Source organism: Paralichthys olivaceus, chromosome 14 (genome assembly GCF_024713975.1).
Source record: "Paralichthys olivaceus isolate ysfri-2021 chromosome 14, ASM2471397v2, whole genome shotgun sequence".
Classification (NCBI taxonomy): Eukaryota; Metazoa; Chordata; class Actinopteri; order Pleuronectiformes; family Paralichthyidae; genus Paralichthys; species Paralichthys olivaceus.
Genome location: NC_091106.1, coordinates 7,965,563 through 7,985,721, shown reverse-complemented (window position 1 = coordinate 7,985,721; position 20,159 = coordinate 7,965,563). Strand labels below are relative to the sequence as shown.

The window sequence follows — 20,159 nt, the reverse complement described above, 5'->3', positions numbered from 1 at the left end:
TTGCTCCAGTGTCAGTTTCTTTCCTTCCCTCCTTTCTTCCTCCTCTAGCTGTCATGTTACAGCAGCAGCATCATCTCTGAATCGCCACAGTTTGCAGCGCGGCCCGTTGACCTCTGTCAGCCGCAGCTGATAACATTGGACACATCGTCTCACACGGCGTGCTGGGGTCGTCACGCATTTCCCAGGAATTTTTTTTAAAAGAAAGTTTACAATATGAAACCACTATACCACATGTTTTAGTTATTTCCATACCCATATGGTGCTGCCCGTCAAATCATACCCCCAGCTCTTCCCTGGATAACACAATCCACCCTGCCTCTTCTCCATGGCAACAAATCAGCTCATTGAGTGAAACAGACACACACATGAACACACAGCTGCCTTTTGGCGCACTGAGGGATGAATGGTCCAAGCATCTGCCTTGACAATATCCTCAGAATTCGTCTGTTATCATCCTTGTGTTGATAGAGCTTCCTGTTCTGTCTCCAACATAATAATTATACTCCCCTAATTATGGAGTTAGCTGCCAGGCCCGCTCCAACACTTAGTCATGCATTCTGAGAGGGATTACGGGCAAGTATTTGCCACTAATAGGTTATGAAAGAGTGCCTTCTGTTTGTCGAGCGGACAGCTGGAGAAACCTGAAACTGTGACTAGAGCTACGAGCAGAGCAAAGGTTTAGAATGTGGGGCTGTCGGAGAATCCAGGTCAAATTGGGAATTAAATTTATAAAAAAACAAGAATAGGTTTTAACCTGCTGGAGGACAAAATAGGTCAGACTTCGAAAAAGTCACAAGGCAGTTAGTGTTAAAAAGTGCACATTGTTGTGTCTGCATATATGTAAAGGTCACTCATCAACTGGGATTTCTACAGTGATGACTTTTCATATTCCTCTTAATCTCTTCAGCCATACTTCCTTAATATGCCACTCGCCACTACTTTATGATCTTATTTCAGACACATGCTGGGTTTCTTTTTACCAAGAAAGACACACTCAAAGTACAGGATATAATTTAGAATTTTAGTCGTGGGATTGACGCTCTGTCACCACCTGTAACAGGAAACACCCACCTGTTATTCAGACAGGTTGAAACAAATTCTACAATTTCATTTGCAGATGACTGTCTGTTGTTGTGCTGCAGATTATAATTGTTCCATCAAACTTTTCTCACCCCTCCTCCGCCTCCTCAGTGACTCACCGTCTCCCCTTCTTTTTTTCCCTAATGCTTCCATTGCACTAATAGCAGGTCTGTCTGAGTGTCTGGCCCCAGGTCCCCACAGCGCTGGATGGCCTTCATCACCACCACCTCCTCCTCCTCACTAACTTACTGGAGCTATTGACTGGAATGGCCTTGAGTGAGACACAGAAACAATTAGTATCCTGTGCTGAACTGCCATGTGCACACATGCACTCATGCTGAGGGGCACAACATCATTAAGTGTGTTTCACTCACCAACACGTACACGCACAAACACTCTCTAACACACACCAATATTAGCACATACTTGTTCAGCGCAGAGTCTCATTTTTGTCGGGGCATCTGTGTTGGGATGAAGCTAATGAGGGGTGCCTGGCTCAGATGGGGATATAAGCCAGAGGGACGTAGGCCGCGTTACCGTAGAGACGACTTCCTGTGATCCTGCAGTGTGCAGAGAACTGCTGGGTTCCTGTTTAATTCACTGTGACAGGTTTTCCTCTAGCGCCCCCTCTGACCTCACAGGGGTGCTGCCCCCCCCTCTCCACTACTGTCTTAGGGGCAAGTTCATGCCATGCATATTTCATAGGTGATCCACACTGGAGCAGAGATGCAACCACACTATACAGCCACAGGTCATAGGAATGGAGCTCAACATGAGGGAATGACACACACACACACACACACACACACACACACACACACACACACACACACACACACACACACACCTACACCTCACTATATTACATGTCTGGGGAAACCCAAACAAACATGCTCGCTCACTGGACGCATCCTTATTCCCAGTTACCACACAGCGTGTACAGTTACAGTGTCATACAACCTCAGCTTACATATCATCACATAAATAACAATTAGCTCTTGTTCTCATTCAGTGTAAACTCTAAGTATGTGTATAGTCAACACACACAGCAGGGTGAAGGGGAATCCCAGCAAGGTACACTGGGCCTCTACTGAGGCTGCAGACAGCTTTGGTGTCTCCCTCTAACTCTAAGATATTTATTTTAAAGACTCAAGTGTGCATCTAGCTCTGCAGCAAAGTGACTTTATCAGGAGGTAACCGCTGACTGCATCAGATAAAGCAAATAAAGCATTTTTATGCCTGATAACAAAAAGGTCATCACAGTTGTTTTTATTGAAAGAGGGGATGAAATACCTCAGTACATCATGAAATACATATATACTTGTCTACCATGGACAAACCCTGACAAATGATATTATGTTTCCCTTCTTTTAAAAATGATTTGACATTTCTTGACATGCTATATGTATTATTAATATCCCCGTGTGCTGGGTCATTTCCTGAATGGTGAAACCACGCAGCTCAGCTCATTTCTCACTGCACCGTGCTTCATTCAGGGGACAACTGTCACCATCTGTTTTCTTCATTTGTTCTCCTGTTCATCCGTCAGTCAGGCTCCATCGGGTTTGACATTACTGTTGTGATTGACATCTCTCGTCACGTCGGCAAAGGATGCACCAATATTCTAGGACTATGAAGGGGATACGATTACTAAAATAGAAACATGTTCATTTATTCCTGTGTTTATAGGCTACTCTGACAGCAGAGTAGTCGTTTTAACAGAGTAAGTCCATGGGCTGTCCATTAAACATCCATAAAAATCACTGTAAAGGCCCAGCTCGCTCTTGTGAGTGTAGGACAGTGGAATGCTGATGTAAGCTGACCCAGTGAGGCAGTTGCTCCCTGCTCTGTCTCTCTGTTCCTGAGTCACAGTGCTGTTGTACCCATTAGCATCGTTGTCGTGTGTCCTGCGAGGACAGATGACAGGACAACCACTTAATTCAATTTTTCCTCCTGTCCTTCTCCTCAGTTATTCCTCTTGTCCTCCTGCGCTCCGTCCCTCCCCCTGCTGACAGTCCCCTCTGTTTTTGTTTCTCTGCAGGGTTGGAAAGCGGTGGCGTGACCCTGAAGGAGCCCAATTCCGAAGGAGAGATCGAGAGCTCTGTGTTGGTCACGTTGCGCTGTCATATCGATGGACACCCACGGTGAGTCTCCTCCCTTTCTCACATCAAGTTCAGAGTTCATGGGGTGAAGGGTCATGTTGAAGACTACTGAAAAATGATTCCTTGTTAGCCTCTCTCAAGCCCTTATGTTCTCATGCCCTTTGTATCTCATCCTCTTTTGCGCCATCAATCATCCTGTTTCCAGATTTTGTCTTCTTCTCCTGAACCTCTCTCACGCCTGACCTCTTTTATTTTCCTCTGCCTCTCAGGCCGACCTGCCAGTGGTTTAAAGACGGCGTGAAGCTAACGGAAAAGAGCCATCAGATCAACAACAAGGAGAGGACGCTCACCTTCAAGAGCGCCAGTCCAGACGACAACGGCCTGTACTACTGCTGTGCCAAGAATGCAGCTGGACACGTGTGCAGCAACAGCAACTTCACTCTTAACATCATAGGTGTGTGTTTCTTGGTTGATTTCACACAAATGAGCAGTTTTTCAGGCATGAACTCCGGAGGATGTCCACACAATTGGGTCTGGACTTTCTCCAGTGGTTGCCTGAACAATGCGGCAGGAGATTTTCCGCTCAGACACATTAACAACAAGAAATCTCTGGAGCGTTCAGGTGAAGGGTGGTGCAGCAGGCAGGATGTAACATATAAATTCTGCTGTGGAGATCATGCTTTTTTGTTCACATCGGCGCTAGTGTTGGATCATCTCACTAAAACCTCTCTTGACATCTTCGTCTGTGTCTTCATCTGTTTTTTCATCCTGAGATAACTGTATTCTTTGTTTTGTTTGTTAGAAATGTCATCAAACACTCTCGTGGTGAATCCTCCAGAGAATCTCCTGCTGTTTTCTCACATGAGCTAATTTGGACAATATTAGTTTATGAAGTCTGATTTTTTTTAACTTATAAACGACTTCAACAGGCAAAAATTTGCTTTTTATATAAGTAAACATTTAATATTTTGAGCTTTTAGTGAATTTCCACATTTCGTCACCTGTCAGGAAACGTGTTGAAAGGAGGGGATGTAAAGACTATTAGTGGTGAGAGTGAGAGCAGGAAGACGAAGTGATAGAGTTCCTAATGTGATTTCCATGAGTGTGTTAGCGCCTTCCTCCTCCGCCGCCCACACAGACAAGAAACAACATCATAAACATCTACGCAGCAAACAATAACATCAGCTCCCTCAGTAGCAGTGTCATTCTGCTGATTCGTCTCTGCAGCTTTCACAGACAGCGTGTTGGGAGACATATTTGTTTTTTCTGCAGGCTCTCGACACGACTTCTGCTGTTTACTCTCTGTGTGTGTGTGAGAGCCCCTGCGTATTATCTCCTCAGCACACCACACAGCGAGTACAGTATATACGGCAGCACATCTGTGCAAGACACCTGATGCCCTGTTCCACTCTAATTAGCCACCTGCAGCGCACATACACGCACAGACACTAGGCTAGCACCTGGGTGGAGGAAGAATGGGTAATTGTTGAGTTTCCAGTTACCATGTTGCCACCCTCCACTCTTCTATAGGTCCTCACCTCGAGGAAAGGCTGACAGATTTAGACAGCTCTTCAATGCACGGTCACAGCTCTTTAAGTTGAGGCCTTCCCACCAACTTCCTGGGTGGGCCAGGTGTGCTGCGAGTGCACGCTTTTCTTTTTTTCCCACACCAACCAGTGGCCACGTCCTAATACTGCTACTGGCACCATACCCCCCTTTAGCCGTGCAGATTTGAAATACTCACACGCATAAACCTGGATTAGGGGTATTTTCGTGTTCTCGTTTCTTTATTGAGCTCAACGCCCTTCAGCTTTGTATTTTGACTACAACAATGTCTTGAAATCTGTCCGGTAATTACTCCTCCTTTGATTGGGCTGTACCAAATCTCCGGTTTTAGCAGGTCAAAGCAGCCTAGTCCACTAGTAACAAGGGGGATTTGAGGGGGGCTGGCAGAGTAGAAAAAATTGGAATACTATGCTGAAGAATTTTCTCACAGAATTGTCAAAACTCCATTGCAAAAACTGACCCCAGTTCTTTCGAGAAACGTGACTTAATGTAGAGGAGAGAGAGATGATCTCTTGTGTGTGATTCTACGACTCAGGAGGTAAAAGGGGGAAAGAGATAATGACTCCTGATAAGCTGCAGGATTTGGTCACTGACCTCATTAAGTCTCCCCGGGGCCCCTGAGGTGTTGACACACACCGCCACCTGAAGGCCGCCTGCTCACCGGCCTTGCGCTGCTGTTGGCAGGTTTTAATAAAAGCCCAGAGTAAATATGTGCAATGCATGAGTATCCGTGCAGATGCAACTTGATGCTCTAATAATGTCTTCAGTTGTAATCATGCATGTTTGTCTACCTCTCTAACAGATAAGAGCTTTCCACGCCCAGTGGTGACCCCAGAGGACCAAGTGGTGTTGAGGAACGAGGAGGCCATGTTCCACTGCCAGTTCACTGCCGTGCCGGCCCCCACTTTGGAGTGGTACCATGAAAACGAGCTGCTGGCAAACAAATCTAGGTAAGTTCAGAGACAAATCCTCCTCTTTGTCATGCTGCATCTGACTCCCCCAGTTCTTCCTCTCACTCCATTCTCTCGGACTCCTGTCTCCCATCAATCCCCCCCCCTCCTCCTGCCTCCACTCCATTCCCTCTCTGCACTGACCGTTATATAAGTTTCAGCTTCGGGTATTGCTTTGAACCCAATGAGGTGGAACATCAGGCTCTCTGCTCTGTGTGGTTTTTCAACTCGGGTTTAAGACGAATTGCACATTAAGGAATGTTATTACTGGAACAGAGCACTGTAAAGTTTCTGTGCGGTTGACTATACATCACTGGAGCGCAGACTTTCTCTCCAGCCTATCTCAGACGACTCTCCAGTGCACAGAGTGGAAAAACCCCTTGAGCTACAGTCGGCTTACCACCCCTGTAAACACATAAGCACCAGATAATAACCAATTTCTTTACTTCTATACATTGTGCCAAGCACACCCTCAGGGTTCATAGCACCTCACGCTTATACATAGTCACACCCCACAATGAGAGTAAGGGCCTAGTTTTTAGACTGTGAAGTGATTCCGAAGGATTCCAATATCAATAGTTAGTCAATTGTGTAATGAGGCTGTCACCGACACCGAGGCAGTGATGACTCAGCACCTGGATTTCAGCGGGATGAATTATAAGCATGATATAAAAACACCCACCACACAGGCTGTTTCTGCGGTGGTTTGTGTGATTGGAGCTGATTACAAAGGCAGAGGAATGTAAGATATCATCTGTTATGCACCTGCACTGTTTAGACCTTCCCTCCTCCAGATTATGTGTGAATATTATCGTAGACAAATAAACTCTGCCCCGCAGGCAAAACAACTCTGGAGGCCAAAAATGTGAAAATTCCTCCAGTAAGTGCAGGATGCATGTAGCTGTTAAGATTATTTCCTTTTTCTACAAACAATTCTCTTCGTTGATTATGTCTTGTGGTTATTTTAAGATGTGTCCTCAGAGTAATTTTCCACTGGAAACATACACAAGTTCCCAAAGCTGGTTTCACTCCTATCACCCCAGAGAAGTAGAATAGATGACACAGAAATATTATCTTTCCTCATAGAATCCACTGCTGAGACATTTAGCTGCTTTTTGAAATTCTTCTCAGGAATAACACAGTTGCCAAACTGCATCCAACAGTGCCTTTAAGTATTCCTCTCCGCTTTACATATTTACCTTTTCCATAAGCTTCCTTATGACATATTAAAGTGATGAGCTGTTGGTGTGTCCGGCCTGTGAAGCGGATTTCTGTGCTGCTTACAGTCTGCAGCTCCTTATCTGTCATCCCTGGAGCTGGCTTAAGGTCAGTCTTTAATTATTCCTCATCCTGTCCGTCTCTGCTGGCACTGATGCTCCCCTCAGCCTGCCAGTGGTCGGCTCTCAGGATGAGCCTCCTAAAACCGAGGACTTTTTACCAATAACCATGTAGGACAGATTATTTTGTGTTCTGTAGACAATTACTTATAATTTAGTTAAGCCTACTAAGAGCAGCAGATGGCTCATGTTTAGTGAATCAGACCAATTCTGATGACATCAGGTAACATGCCAAGTGCACAAACAAAATACTGGCATTTATTTTCCTGCTTGGCAGAGGATCTTCACCTGGTTTTCCATCAGACCAAAACAAATGCCAAGAGTTGTTTGCATCTGAGTAAGATCTTTACATTTCCTTGACATTTGCTGCTCCAGTATATGTTCAGATATGTCGGTTGGGTTCTGCTCACGCTGCTTCTGCGCACGTGCAAAACATCTGCTCTTTTTTTGTGCAGCAAATTCCGCAACCAATCGAAGTCCAGGTGTTGTGTTGACGAATGACATTTTTCTGCCCTTGTTGTAGGTGTAGTAGCTTTACTACAAGAGGTTTATGTACTCCCGCCTTCTGCAGCTTTTTTAATACTCCAGCTTCTTCTTCTTGTTGGAACGAAGTGAGAGCAAGTTTTGAGTGAATGCTTTACAAAATCTGAAATCAATTCCTCTTCTCAAACTGATGCTCTGAAGAAAGATCGGACAAAGCCTCCATAATCTTCTACACATCTTTAATGAACAATTTTCTCCCCTTGTAGTTTCTTCTAGATCTCTTGAACTTCTATCTGGACAAAAGAGTCTAAATGTGATGTGAATATAAATAACATGTTACTCATTTTGTTTGTTGGTCAGTGGTTCAGATTTCTAAACTGTTTGATCTGTTTCCTCTCCACAGAGTTGTTCTTCTGTCCAATGGCACAGTGCTGATCACACAGGTCAAGCCCAGGAACACAGGGACCTACAAATGTATCGGCCGTGGCCTAAGAGGGTCCCAAGTTACTTTGGAGGCCTCTCTCCTCATAGCTGGTACAAACACACACACACACACAGCTGTGGTGGTGTAATATGATCGTGTGAGGGGCATTGGGGTTACATATTTATCCTACCTCATTCCATCTCATTCTGCTCTCCCCTCCCTTCTTCTTCTCCTGGTTCTTTCACTTAGAGCCAGATCTCTCCGCTGATAATCACATCCTCTTATTGACATCCGCCCCAGCTGTATCCAACACACACACACACACACACACACACACACACACGCGCGCGCACACACACACACACACACACACACACACACACAGCCGGAGCTTTTTCCTGCATCCCCTCCATACGATTTCCTCCATTAGTCCAGCTGTTTGCCAAGGATGGTTAGCTCAACAAGCTTCCCCCAAAGTGTTACAGCACCTGGCAGAAAGTAACATGAGATAACATCCCGTTGTGACTCAAATAAGCAAACAAGCAGCGTCATTATGAGGAAGGGTAATGTCATTAGAGCTGCTCCATTGATTTCCCTCCAACATTAGTTTAAATTTTGCTAGCATTATCATGTGTAATAAATTACTCCAAATTGGAAAATTAACCATCGAAAGTAACAAACACTGCAGCACATACCTCCATCAAGGCCCAACAGTCACCTTGTATTCTATTATTCAATGGGTTCATAGTTGACACATACCACATTCTGCCACCAAGTGTCATGGTCATCTGTGCTGTAGTTTTTGCACAATCTTGATTATAAAGAAACAAATCAACAAACAGACTGGGGTGAAAACCTCTGTTGCAGAGGTGTAATACCTCTGTGGTTGTGTCTACATGTCAGATTCTGATAAATGCAAGTAAAACAATGTGGTGCGCATGTCGAGAGGCATTAAAGCTGTTTTAAAATTAGACATAACAGTGTCTCCTCTCCTTTCCTGCCCTGACTCCAAAAAGACCTCCTCAACAGCTTTTAAACGGCCGCTTGAGCTTAAAGCAAGAACAAGCTGTAGTATCTTCTCATCTTACTAATCAGCCAGCATTTCGCAATGCAAGTGCATGCAAGTCAAATATTTTGGATAAGCTCAGGGCTGGAATTTCTACGTATGCGTTTCAATGTCCCAAACACTTTTATTCCCCTCATACAGCCCCTTTCCCCCCAAGGGTTTTGGATTAATGAGGTACAACTGTATCTGCAGTTTTAACCCAGTGAACCACAGCTCCATTTAAATACCCTAATTCACTTAATCTGATGGTAATCCCCGCAGGCATTATAGGGGGATTGTGTCACAGCAGAATTCAGCATTTAGGGACAAGTTTAAACAGTCACTCCATCATTGCACCACTTCATTCAATTCACTGACCCCCCCAACCCCACCAGCTCAATTTCACTTTGATCTGCTGAGAAATGTGTTTTCTCCTGTTCCCTTTAATTGATTTAGATCTTAGACTCAAAGAAGGTCAGAGGCACTGACCAGCTTTCAGAGCGTTGTTGGCCAATACAGTATTAATGACTTCCATTTGAGATGCACACACACACACGCACGCACGCACACACACGCAGCATTAAACCTCATTGTAGTGGGAGGTCTTCTGATTCACTGGACTAGAGATCACATTCCACTTTCTGTATAAGGGCTGACAGTTTTGATATGACCCCCCTCACAAAGGCCATGATTCCCATACCAAGAACAACCTATATACTCAGTTATCCTACTGTGCGCTTTGTTCTCCAATTATTCTGGTGTGTGCTACAAGTCAGAGGACTTTCCTATCGTTAACAGAGCTGTGAGTTGGAATTAGGTGTGTTCAGGGCTGCTCATGAAATTCAAAATCAGTAATGCATCACTGGCTGTGGTGAAAGTTTGATGATTATTAACCCTTCGAATCACTTCTTCACACTGAGAAATACTCTTGTTCTTTCTTCTCTCCATTACAGAGATAGACGACATGGTGCCCAAGATGTCAAGGGTTTTCACAGCGGACACCCTGCAGAGGGTCGCCTGTCGCGCCCCGCGCGGCAGACCTGAGCCCGAGGTGTGGTGGGAGAGAGGAGATCAGCGAGTGCCAGCAGATGGCCGGGTGCACCAGGAAGGCCTGGATCTGGTCTTCACTCCCACAGAGGAGGGAGACTCGGGCACGTACACCTGTGTGGCCCAGAACAAGGCGGGACGCAGAACTCAGGAGGTCACCTTCACCGTGGCCAGTGAGTCAAACACAGTCCATTGAGATGGGGCACTTCAACAATTTGGCACATTAAGTTTGGTTACAGGCAGAAATTGTTCTGTATTGTTATATAAAGTAAAAATAAGGTGTGCAGGTGGAAACTAATCGGTTGTCTTATCACACTGGACTCTGGGAAATGTAGGATTGTTTTAGGATTTTTACCCTTAGCCTTAAAAGGGAAATCTTAAGCTACTGTTATTTTATCATTATACTTAATCACTTTAGACAGATTAAACAGCAGGGCACTTGTAGGTTATAGGAAAAATTTGTATTATCAATAATGCATTACATTAAGATCAGCATTTTTTGTTTTAGTCTATTTGTCCCCCTTAGCAATCCTGAAATAGTGCGATTCTACAGTTTTTCCCAGTAGAACTTCAGGAACATCCACCACATCTGCAAGGATCATTAATAGTGTTCTGTGTGTTTGTGTCCACAGCTGCTCCCGTGTGGGTGACAAGGCCTCAGGACAGCCACTTAGAGGAAGGTAAACCAGGTTACCTCCACTGTCACGCTCAGGCCAACCCCCAACCTGAGGTCACCTGGCTCCGGAACAACATCATGATCACACCTGAGGTGAATTAACACACACACACACACACACACAGATATATTTTTTCTGACATGAAAACAGTAATACAACCTTTATTTTGGGTGATTTAAGATAATCTCATGTGTTCTCTCGCTCAGGACTCACGTTACAAGCTGTTCCCTAACGGCACCCTCAGGATCAACAATGTGGAGGTGTACGACGGACTGATGTACGGCTGCGAAACCAAGACAGCAGGCGGCAGACTGACTGGGCAGGCTAGAGTTCTGGTGCTTGGTAAGCTGCAGAGGAAACACTCAGTCCATCAATATGTGCTGTAGATTATACACTCTAAGCTGATCCTCAGACTGATGGAATGATAATCTCTAATGAATGAAATCATATTTTGGCCATAATGAGTAATACAGTGCTGTGAGATAATTGCAAAACAAATGCCGTCATGCCTGTTGGCGTGTGTGTGTGTATATTTGTGTGTTTCCTAAAATAAGAAGAGTTTGTCCACGTTGTGTCTCTGGTGGACACCCACAGAGGTGTAAAATGTCTCATGTGTGGCAGCTTTATTCTAGCCACCACTTTATCGAGGTGATAGATTCCTATCTGCTGCTACACAATGAGTGATAAATGGCCTGACACGTCCCTGTTTTGTCTGGTCATTGCCTGTTTGTATGATCTCAGCTTCAGATAGACCTCGCTTGTTATACTTATCAGATCTGCGTGCACATGTGTGCCTGTTGCCCCGTTTGCCTGAATGTGTCTGAACACGATTTGCATCAGATTAGTGTCATTTCATCTGCAGTGTGAGTTGCACAAAAGAAGCTTTGACATCCCCCCCCCCCTTCCTTTTTGTGTTTACCACGTGTGTAATGTGTGTGTGCTGTTTTTACTTGTGTTTCAGAGAAGCTTAAATTCACCCCGACCCCCCAGCCTTTTCAGTGCCTGGAGCTGGATAACGAGATCACCATCCAGTGCTCGGCTAAAGGCAGAGAGAGCCCCACCATCCGCTGGACCAAAGCAGGTGTGCACGCCGCCACTGGCTTAACCTTAGCTCACGCTATCTTAAGCAAGATAAGGATTGACTGCTCCTAAAGAGAGTATGTCATTAAAAAAAGCAGGAGCACCCTTAATGCTTACGATGACTGATGATGTTTTCACAAGAATATGTAGGAACCTGTTTGGAAGATTCATCATCACGGATCATTTCACCCCTTTGTTGGCCATGATGGACTCAGTTTAACCACTTCACTTCGCCATGCAGTGCCAGACACAGCCCCTCTAACTCCCCCTTGTCCCCTGTGTATGTCTCTCTGTCTCCCTCTGCAGACGGAGGAGCGCTACAGCCTCGTGTGGAGCAGAGGAACGGCCAGCTCCAATTCACCAAAGTCACGAGGAGCGACGCCGGCAACTACACCTGCATCGCCTCCAACAGCCTCCAAGGGGAGATCAGAGCCGTGGTGACGCTCACTGTGGCAGGTAAGCATCTCACTCATCATCCTGGAAGCAGTGGATTTTGAATGTGAGGGTGACATTAACATATTAATCATCAGCACCACATCAGACATACTTGTGGTTTGTGTACTTCAGAGGGTGGTTTATAAGGAGACACTCATTGATTATCATCACACAGTAGCTTTTATTGTGTGCTCAGTGGCCTTTTTATAGTCCGAGTAATGAATTGGCTTTTGGGTTGTCGTGTAACTGAGATGTTAACCACAGTCACCACAGGCTTTAAATGGGATGTTATGACCCAGTTGTGGCTTCAATGTTGTGTTAATGAGCTTTATTGTGTGTCCATGTGTTTCTTGTGCACAAATAGTGTACATTCGCTTTAAGTTGGAGCCAGAGAATACGACGGTGTACCAGGGTCACGTTGCCATTCTGCACTGTCAAGTCACCGGCGACCCCGAGCCTCACATCCACTGGATGGTTAAAGACAAGACGCTGGACATGAGCAAGAACAGGAGGTAAATGACCATGCTGGCATGGATGAGAATCACAGCCTTCAATCAAGAGCTCCAAACTGAATTGATTGCAGTTTATTACTACTCATTACTTAGTTGTATTTATATCAAATTACGCAATGACTACAATCGACCTCATACCAGAACATCTCGTCCAAACTCATTTGTTCCAAAGTGGAATTTAAAAGTGATTTTATAGAACATTTCACAATCAGACTTTATTTGGATAACAAGTTCATACAACACAAATTGCTTTAAAAAATAAAAGCAATAAAAACTTTATTAGTTTTTATTTTTTCCCTCTTTTAGATTCATGATCGAGGTTACACAATAAATTGTTCTCCCTGCTATGATACATTTACACATGGTATGTGGAAAAATACCAAATTATGACGATATCAAATATGTGCACATATATATTCATAGATACGGATGCAGTTAATACCAATAATTAATCCGAGATGAGCATTAAAATGTGGTGTTATCCAATAAACATTTAAAATAAAATTCATATGGAATATTATTTTTCACAACCTGCATTTAAATCTCCCCACCCCACCCCACCCTCCCCCCAGCTCCTTCCTTTCACAGAGCTGCTCTGCTGACACTACTAATACATTCTTATAATTTTATCTCAGTCTTGAAATGTTACTTCTCACGCTGCTGCATTTGTTCTTTCTTTCCTCTTCCATTTTTATGGATCAAACACAAAACGAGTGCAGCAGATGTCCTTCTGTGACAGATTTACTGGTGTTGATTGTGCCAATGATCAAATCTCACCAACAGCCATCTGTGTAAGAACAGGTTGCATTCATCAGGCTGAAGAAAGTGGTTCATTACAACTTGGATTGTGATTTGTTTTTTGTGTCTTGTTGGCTGTGACTTGTGTAGACGTCCATACCTCCACCCTCAACTCTCACGCCCCTCTCTCCTTTTAGGTTCCAGAAGATGCCCAATGGCTCCTTGGTGATCCGAGATGTCACTACAGACGACACGGGCAGATATACATGTGTGGCTGGAAACAGCTGCAGCATCAAAGACCGTGTGGCTCAGCTTTATGTAGTGGGTGAGTTTATCATGCACATACACACACAAACATATTCGCAGTGACTTTTTTTTATCAGGAACAAAGCTGCACACATGGGGCATAAGCCACGATCAGACGTACAGCATGAAAGCATTAATTAAACCTTCTGCCCCTCATCCAACTCGACAGGTTAATAACCTCGTCCACGTCTCTGACGCCACGACTGTCACCGAGGTGATGGGATTGGGCAGACGTTAGATCCAATATCGCTTCATACTCTCTGGCTCCTTTTGTGCTGACTGAAGATTATAGTCAAACACTTGCACTTGTGTCCCATATCAACTGATTTTGTCCCAAAGTTTGTTTGTCGTAGCTTGTGAGGATCACAGCAAAACACAGCGCTGTGTAAACAGCTTGTTGAAGGACATTTTTAGATAGTATTTTGGTTTTACCTGTTTATAGCTCCATTTTTAATCAAACCAATAGCTAATTATGTTTATAGGTAGAAATACTCCTGGAAAAAATGTAAAGTAAAAATTGAAATGTTTGCAAGAGATGCAAGTTTACAAGACAGCAGGTCTGCGGCTTCAGTTTTGACCATAAAAAACCAGTAAAAAACGAATTCTTATAGTGAGCAGGGAGATTTTATGATCATAATAAAGGATACCCACAGTACTACACCAACAAAGTGCTCTGTTGAAAGATGTAACAGAAAATGTTCTGTTTGTTCAAGACCGACACCTGTGATATATAAACACGTCCTGCACACTTTAGTTATTAATGATAATATTTGCTGCCTGTGTCCAACAGAAAAACCGGTGCATCCCAATGATGAAGAGGAGGACAGGGCTCCTTACAAGATGATCCAAACCATCGGCCTGTCAGTGGGAGCAGCCGTGGCTTACATCATCGTCGTGCTGGGTCTCATGTTCTACTGCAAAAAGAGACGCAACGCCAAGAGACTGCAGAAAGGCCAGGACGGAGAGGAGCCGGAGATGGAGTGTCTCAATGGTAGGACTGTTAGATTTAGAAGAACATAGATGTGTTAGTGCTGAGACGGGAGGAAAATCACAGGTTAACATGATCGCTCACTTTCCATCAACTTCCCTCAATGCATTGGTGGCGAGTTAAAGATATTTGCTGCCATCTTGTGTTTATTCTAGTTATTGCTATTTCAGATGAATTTGTTAAGACGGATGTTGTCTACTCCTCACTACACAACATATACTACCACACACCAAGTTCAGTTAATGTATATACGTACTATAGTGATCTATATGTTACATGTACATATACACATCATTTAGAATATGTTTGTGTACATTGGACAATGATCAAACTTCTCACTACCTCTACAACTATTTAATAAAAGTATATATATTTTTAAATAGAATACATTTTAGACGATGATGAATATATATCTTGCTCTTATTTTGATAATGATGAGATTTGCACTGTGTGTGACCCTTTGACCCTGTGGGGTGCGTTGTGTTTGTCAGGAGGTGCTGTCCAACAAAATGGCCACACCACGGCTGAGATCCAGGAAGAGGTGGCACTCACCAACATGGGTACCATGGCAACAACAGAGAAACGGCACAGCCACGTCAACAACGACAAGCTCCACTTTCCTCGAGCAAACTTACAGACCATCACTACTCTAGGTACACTTGTTTAAACAACTCAGTTTCTATAGAATAACAGAGAATGGATGTTTTCATGTTCCGACCTTAAAGCTGCAACATTATCAACGTCATAATCAAACGTTATCTGCTCTGACGCTCCCTCAGGTAAAGGAGAGTTTGGTGAGGTGCTGCTCTCCAAAGCTAAGGGCATCGAGGAGAGCGAGGAGGAGACGGTGGTGCTGGTGAAGAGCCTGCAGACCAGAGACGAACAGCTGCAGCTTGACTTCCGCCGCGAAGCTGAAATGTTCGCCAAGCTCAGCCACCCCAACGTCGTCCGCCTGCTGGGCCTGTGTAGGGAGGCCGAACCCCACTACATGATCTTAGAGTACTATGATCTGGTAATTACACAAACAGAAGTACACACACACACACAATTGAAGTAGTTTAATTTAAATATATGTTGTATTTTGATATATTGTTTTTGCTTTCATCAAACAGGGAGACCTGAAGCAGTACCTGAGAATTTCTAAAAACAAAGATGACAAGATCAAATCTCCCATCAGCACCAAGACCAAAGTAAGTGTTTTGGTTATGATTGGCAGCTCACAGCATCCTGCTTACCATCTTCTGTGTAAATACTAAGAGATAGAAATCGATGTCAGATTAAGCATCTAAAGGTACAAATTCAATCTCATCAATCTTAAGTAGTATGTTGGAATCAGGATGCATTAAGCAGCTAAACTAGTGACTAAACACAGATTTCAAATGGTTACTAAGAATGACACAGTCTTTTCTGTGTAAAAAGAAAATTGAGAAGTAGTGGTTTCAGTGGGGGTTGTGTCAGTGTCTTGGAACTTTGTCATCATTGTGTGGTTACCAGGCAATGAGAACTTCTTCAAAATAATGAATTGATTCAACAGCAGTTGTAAAGTATGTGCATGTAAAGTTATGATAAAAGTCACTTTGCATTGACAGTTGCTTTGTTCTATGTTCTTTCTGTTTCCTCTGCAGGTTTCCATCTGTGCCCAGGTGGCTCATGGGATGGAGCATCTGTCCAATCACCGCTTCGTTCACAAAGACCTCGCCGCCCGAAACTGTCTGATCAACAGTCAGCGGCGTGTGAAGTTGTCGTCGCTCAGCCTCAGCAAGGACGTGTACAACAGGTTGGTCAGAAAAGAGACAACGTTTGATAATAATTGTTCATTTAAATCATCAGTTGAACCAAAATAAATGTGCAAATTCTGAGACATCTCAGCGGGTTTCATTGGTCTAATATGAACTGTTTCCATCTCCCTTTTATTTGTCTCTTTGTACATGTCTGCAGTGAGTACTATCACTACAGACAGGCCTGGATCCCGCTGCGCTGGCTCCCATCAGAGTCTGTGTTCGAGGACGATTTCTCCACCAAGTCTGATGTGTGGGCCTTTGGAGTGCTGATGTGGGAAGTGTTCAGTCACGGGGAAATGCCCTATACCAAACTCAGTGATGACGAGGTGCTGGAGGGTCAGTATGATGCTGCAGAGGCTTATTTTTACTTCCCCTTCTGATTCCAAAAAAAACAAGATGAGGTGCTCTTTCAAGAGAAAAGAAGAGCATGATTTCTATGTAAAGGACAATGCAATGAGGTCATTGTGAAAAACTGTTATGGACACCATCATTACATCATTGTGGCAGAATTATGAAGAAAAAATCTCCCGATATATTTTAAATGCTTATATTACACTTAATACTTTTAGGTAAAAAGCATTTGAATGTAAAAATAAAAGTGTTTGTGCTGTGACGTGCTTTGCTCAATGAACTGAACTACACCATCGGAAATATTTGGGACAAACGCTGACCTTTTTAAAATCGCTCTGTGAAAACGCCGGCAAATACAAACCTGTCTGTCTTTATCCTCACGATAATTCACGTTTTTGATTAGAATAAGAAATAGTAGATAGAAGGCTGAGGCGTGCTGCCCATTTTTCTTCTTGTCAACGCCCCAAGCACAATGCATGATGGTAAATATTACTCAGCTACTGACCATTGGTTGTACGTTACTTTTCTCGATGCACTGGGAAACAATGAGTCCATCCTATATAGGGTATAAAAAAAAATGTCACTTAACATTCTGACAGCACTACTAAATGGCAAAGTGACTACATAGTGATTGAGTAATGTTGGACACAGTTTGGATCTCAAACACGTTTCAGGTTTGGTGTAACCTCCCTCTCTGTGCTCACAGGTCTGCAGACAGGGAAGCTGAAGCTCCCCGTTCCAGACGGATGTCCCTCCAAAATCTACAAGCTCATGGTGCGCTGCTGGGCACTAAGCCTCAAAGAGCGCCCGTCCTTCACCGACATCGTCCACGCCCTGGGAGAGCTGCCCTCTGACAGCAAAGTCTGAGACATCAGAGGACAGGGGGAGCTTCTACCAACCCCCTCCCCCCCAAAAAGAAAGACAGGAATGCTGGATATTAAAGTCACACATTTCAGGGAGAAGGGTTGAGGAGAAAACACTTTTTTTTTTAATATGCATTTCAAAACATGGGTGTGTGCACAAGACTTCTTTGCTATATCAGTGGAAACGCACACCCACATTAGTGTGAATGGCTTCTCGTGAGCAGTGCAAGGAGTTTACATTTGCCTTAACCGCAGCATGGATGACCCTCCCCTCCAGCCCCTGTGTGAGGTTCCACTGTGACCCTGCCTGCCTGTCTGCAGCCACTCAGTTCCAGAGACCTGTCATTTCTCAGAGCCTCACAACCTCAGTGCCTCCACCACTCCACAGACACGCACAGACACACACGCACAGACACACACTCACCTAAACTTTGGACTGTGCATTAGGAATCTAATACAAATAATTTTTCTGACGATTAGGAAAACCCTTGAAATTTTTGTTCACCACTCTGTTAAGTCTTTGTTTCGTGAATCGTTTCTCGTGAATCTAGAAAGACTCTAGAAAGGAAAGTAGGATACAATGTGACTATGCTCCATAACTATTATGTCAACCACTTAGAAGTGTGTTGAGTGACACGTGTCAGCTGCATCCTGAGTCCCCCACTCTAATCCTGGAGGAGATGCCCGGCTGCTCTGTCCAGCAGGGACCCACCACCATCCTCCAAAGTTTGTCTGTGCCTGTGCGTCACCAAACTGTTCCCATGCTACAGTGTACGTTCAAAGTGGATGCAGAAGCACGAGGGTTTGCCGTCGTGAGGACTCTTGTGGAGATAAAACCTCCATGTTGTGATAATACTTCAGGAACAAACAAAAAAAAGATCAAGATTATAGCCAAGGAATATATCGGATGGATGAGACTGTGCTAGTGTGGGCTTTGTACGTTTTCACGAGTGTGTTTTGTTTTTGTATTAACTTTAAGGTTTTTATTGGTCACTACCTATGGGGGAGAAAACCCATTATACTACATTAATATCTTTGTGTTGTCGCGCGGCTGCAGCCTATCATTGTGTTTAACATGCGACATAATTTCCCCAGAGGTCCAATCACAGTTCCCCTCCTGGTCCAAGTAGTTTTGTGCAATGCTGCAAAGTGGACCATCCCACCAGGCAACGTGTACATAATATAGAAGCCATGCACTAACTTCACTTAAAGGAATATCCCTCTGTATCTCTATCATGTCGTGTAGAAGGACGTGCAGGTGCCTGTTTATTTATGATGAAGGTCCTGTGTTTGTTTTAACTATGTTTATAATAGAATGGTACTTTCTCTGATGGTATGTATTCATGCTCACGGTCCATCTCAGTGTGCGTTCAGCTCAACACGCTCACACAAAGTACAAAGGAGGTCAAAAGAGTGACTGCTGGTCACCAGTACTCGTTTTAAGTGCCTGGTAAATGAAGGATTATCTTAACTGTTTCCCTCTTTTTTTACATTATCTAATCAAATGCAATGGCCTTTGTTTATGAACTTGTTTTTATACGTTGTTTTTAGTGTAATGTTTTGTTTTTATGAATGCTAGGCACTCACACCTAGACCTTTTTTTTAATCTGCTTCAGCAAAATGTTCACAGTAATCAGATATATACGAAAGTATACATGCTGCTGTCAATAAAGGTTCACAGTGTTTTTACCTATTGCCTTGTGATTCATACTGTGGACGGTAACGTAGCTTCAAGAACTACATTGGCGGTTTCCAGTTTGTAGGTGGTCCGTTCGTCCCATTTTTCTGAACATACTGTATATCAAGAACACTTCGAGGGAATTTCGTCAGTCGAAGACGATTTGAATAGATTTATGTGGTCACGGTGACCTCATAAAATTTGTCTTATGTCTGGCTTTTGTGAATTTCTTCAAAATGTAACAAAACCAGACTTGGACTCAACATGAATTGATAAGATGTCACTGGTCAAAGGGTCACATGGTCATGTGACCTCATGAGCCTGGAAAAAATGTATGTATTTTGACAGAAACTGCTCTGGTTGGTGTGGACAGGTACAAGCACAGGGTGTTAATTGTAGTTCCTATATTTTTTAATGTTTGGTATGAAAATCAAATTCTAACACTGTAAGCTCCTCTGAACATGTTCTTTCTAGTTAGCTCTAATGTGATGATGCAGTTGGAAACTGGGACCATTTTTCACAACCAAACTACAAACAAGGTATTTTGCTGCTGAAACACATCACGTTACATGTTCATTTATTTAAAACCAAAAATTCTGTGAAAATAATCATTAGAATTTTTCAGCTTCATTCATTTCACTGATGTTGCTTCTTCTAAGCTGTTAAATGTTCACCACCCTCATGCAAATATCTGTAGTTTAATTTTCATTCCGTGT

At 43.7% G+C, this 20,159-nt stretch overlaps 1 protein-coding gene across 1 annotated transcript in view; it reads left to right on the top strand.

Annotated features, from left to right (window-relative positions):
• Positions 1–19,455, top strand: part of ptk7b (protein tyrosine kinase 7b) — a 74,463-nt gene extending 55,008 nt beyond the window's left edge. The window contains exons 3-20 of the mRNA XM_020095695.2: positions 3,122–3,224; positions 3,452–3,636; positions 5,551–5,698; positions 7,922–8,052; positions 9,941–10,207; positions 10,667–10,803; positions 10,918–11,053; positions 11,673–11,792; positions 12,098–12,247; positions 12,591–12,738; positions 13,674–13,801; positions 14,573–14,773; positions 15,262–15,423; positions 15,550–15,782; positions 15,883–15,960; positions 16,396–16,547; positions 16,709–16,887; positions 17,609–19,455. Coding sequence (XP_019951254.2) covers positions 3,122–3,224; positions 3,452–3,636; positions 5,551–5,698; positions 7,922–8,052; positions 9,941–10,207; positions 10,667–10,803; positions 10,918–11,053; positions 11,673–11,792; positions 12,098–12,247; positions 12,591–12,738; positions 13,674–13,801; positions 14,573–14,773; positions 15,262–15,423; positions 15,550–15,782; positions 15,883–15,960; positions 16,396–16,547; positions 16,709–16,887; positions 17,609–17,769 — 2,819 coding nt within the window. The 3' untranslated portion in view covers positions 17,770–19,455. The remainder of the gene's footprint in view (positions 1–3,121; positions 3,225–3,451; positions 3,637–5,550; positions 5,699–7,921; positions 8,053–9,940; positions 10,208–10,666; positions 10,804–10,917; positions 11,054–11,672; positions 11,793–12,097; positions 12,248–12,590; positions 12,739–13,673; positions 13,802–14,572; positions 14,774–15,261; positions 15,424–15,549; positions 15,783–15,882; positions 15,961–16,395; positions 16,548–16,708; positions 16,888–17,608) is intronic.
• Positions 19,456–20,159: the final 704 nt, after the last annotated feature.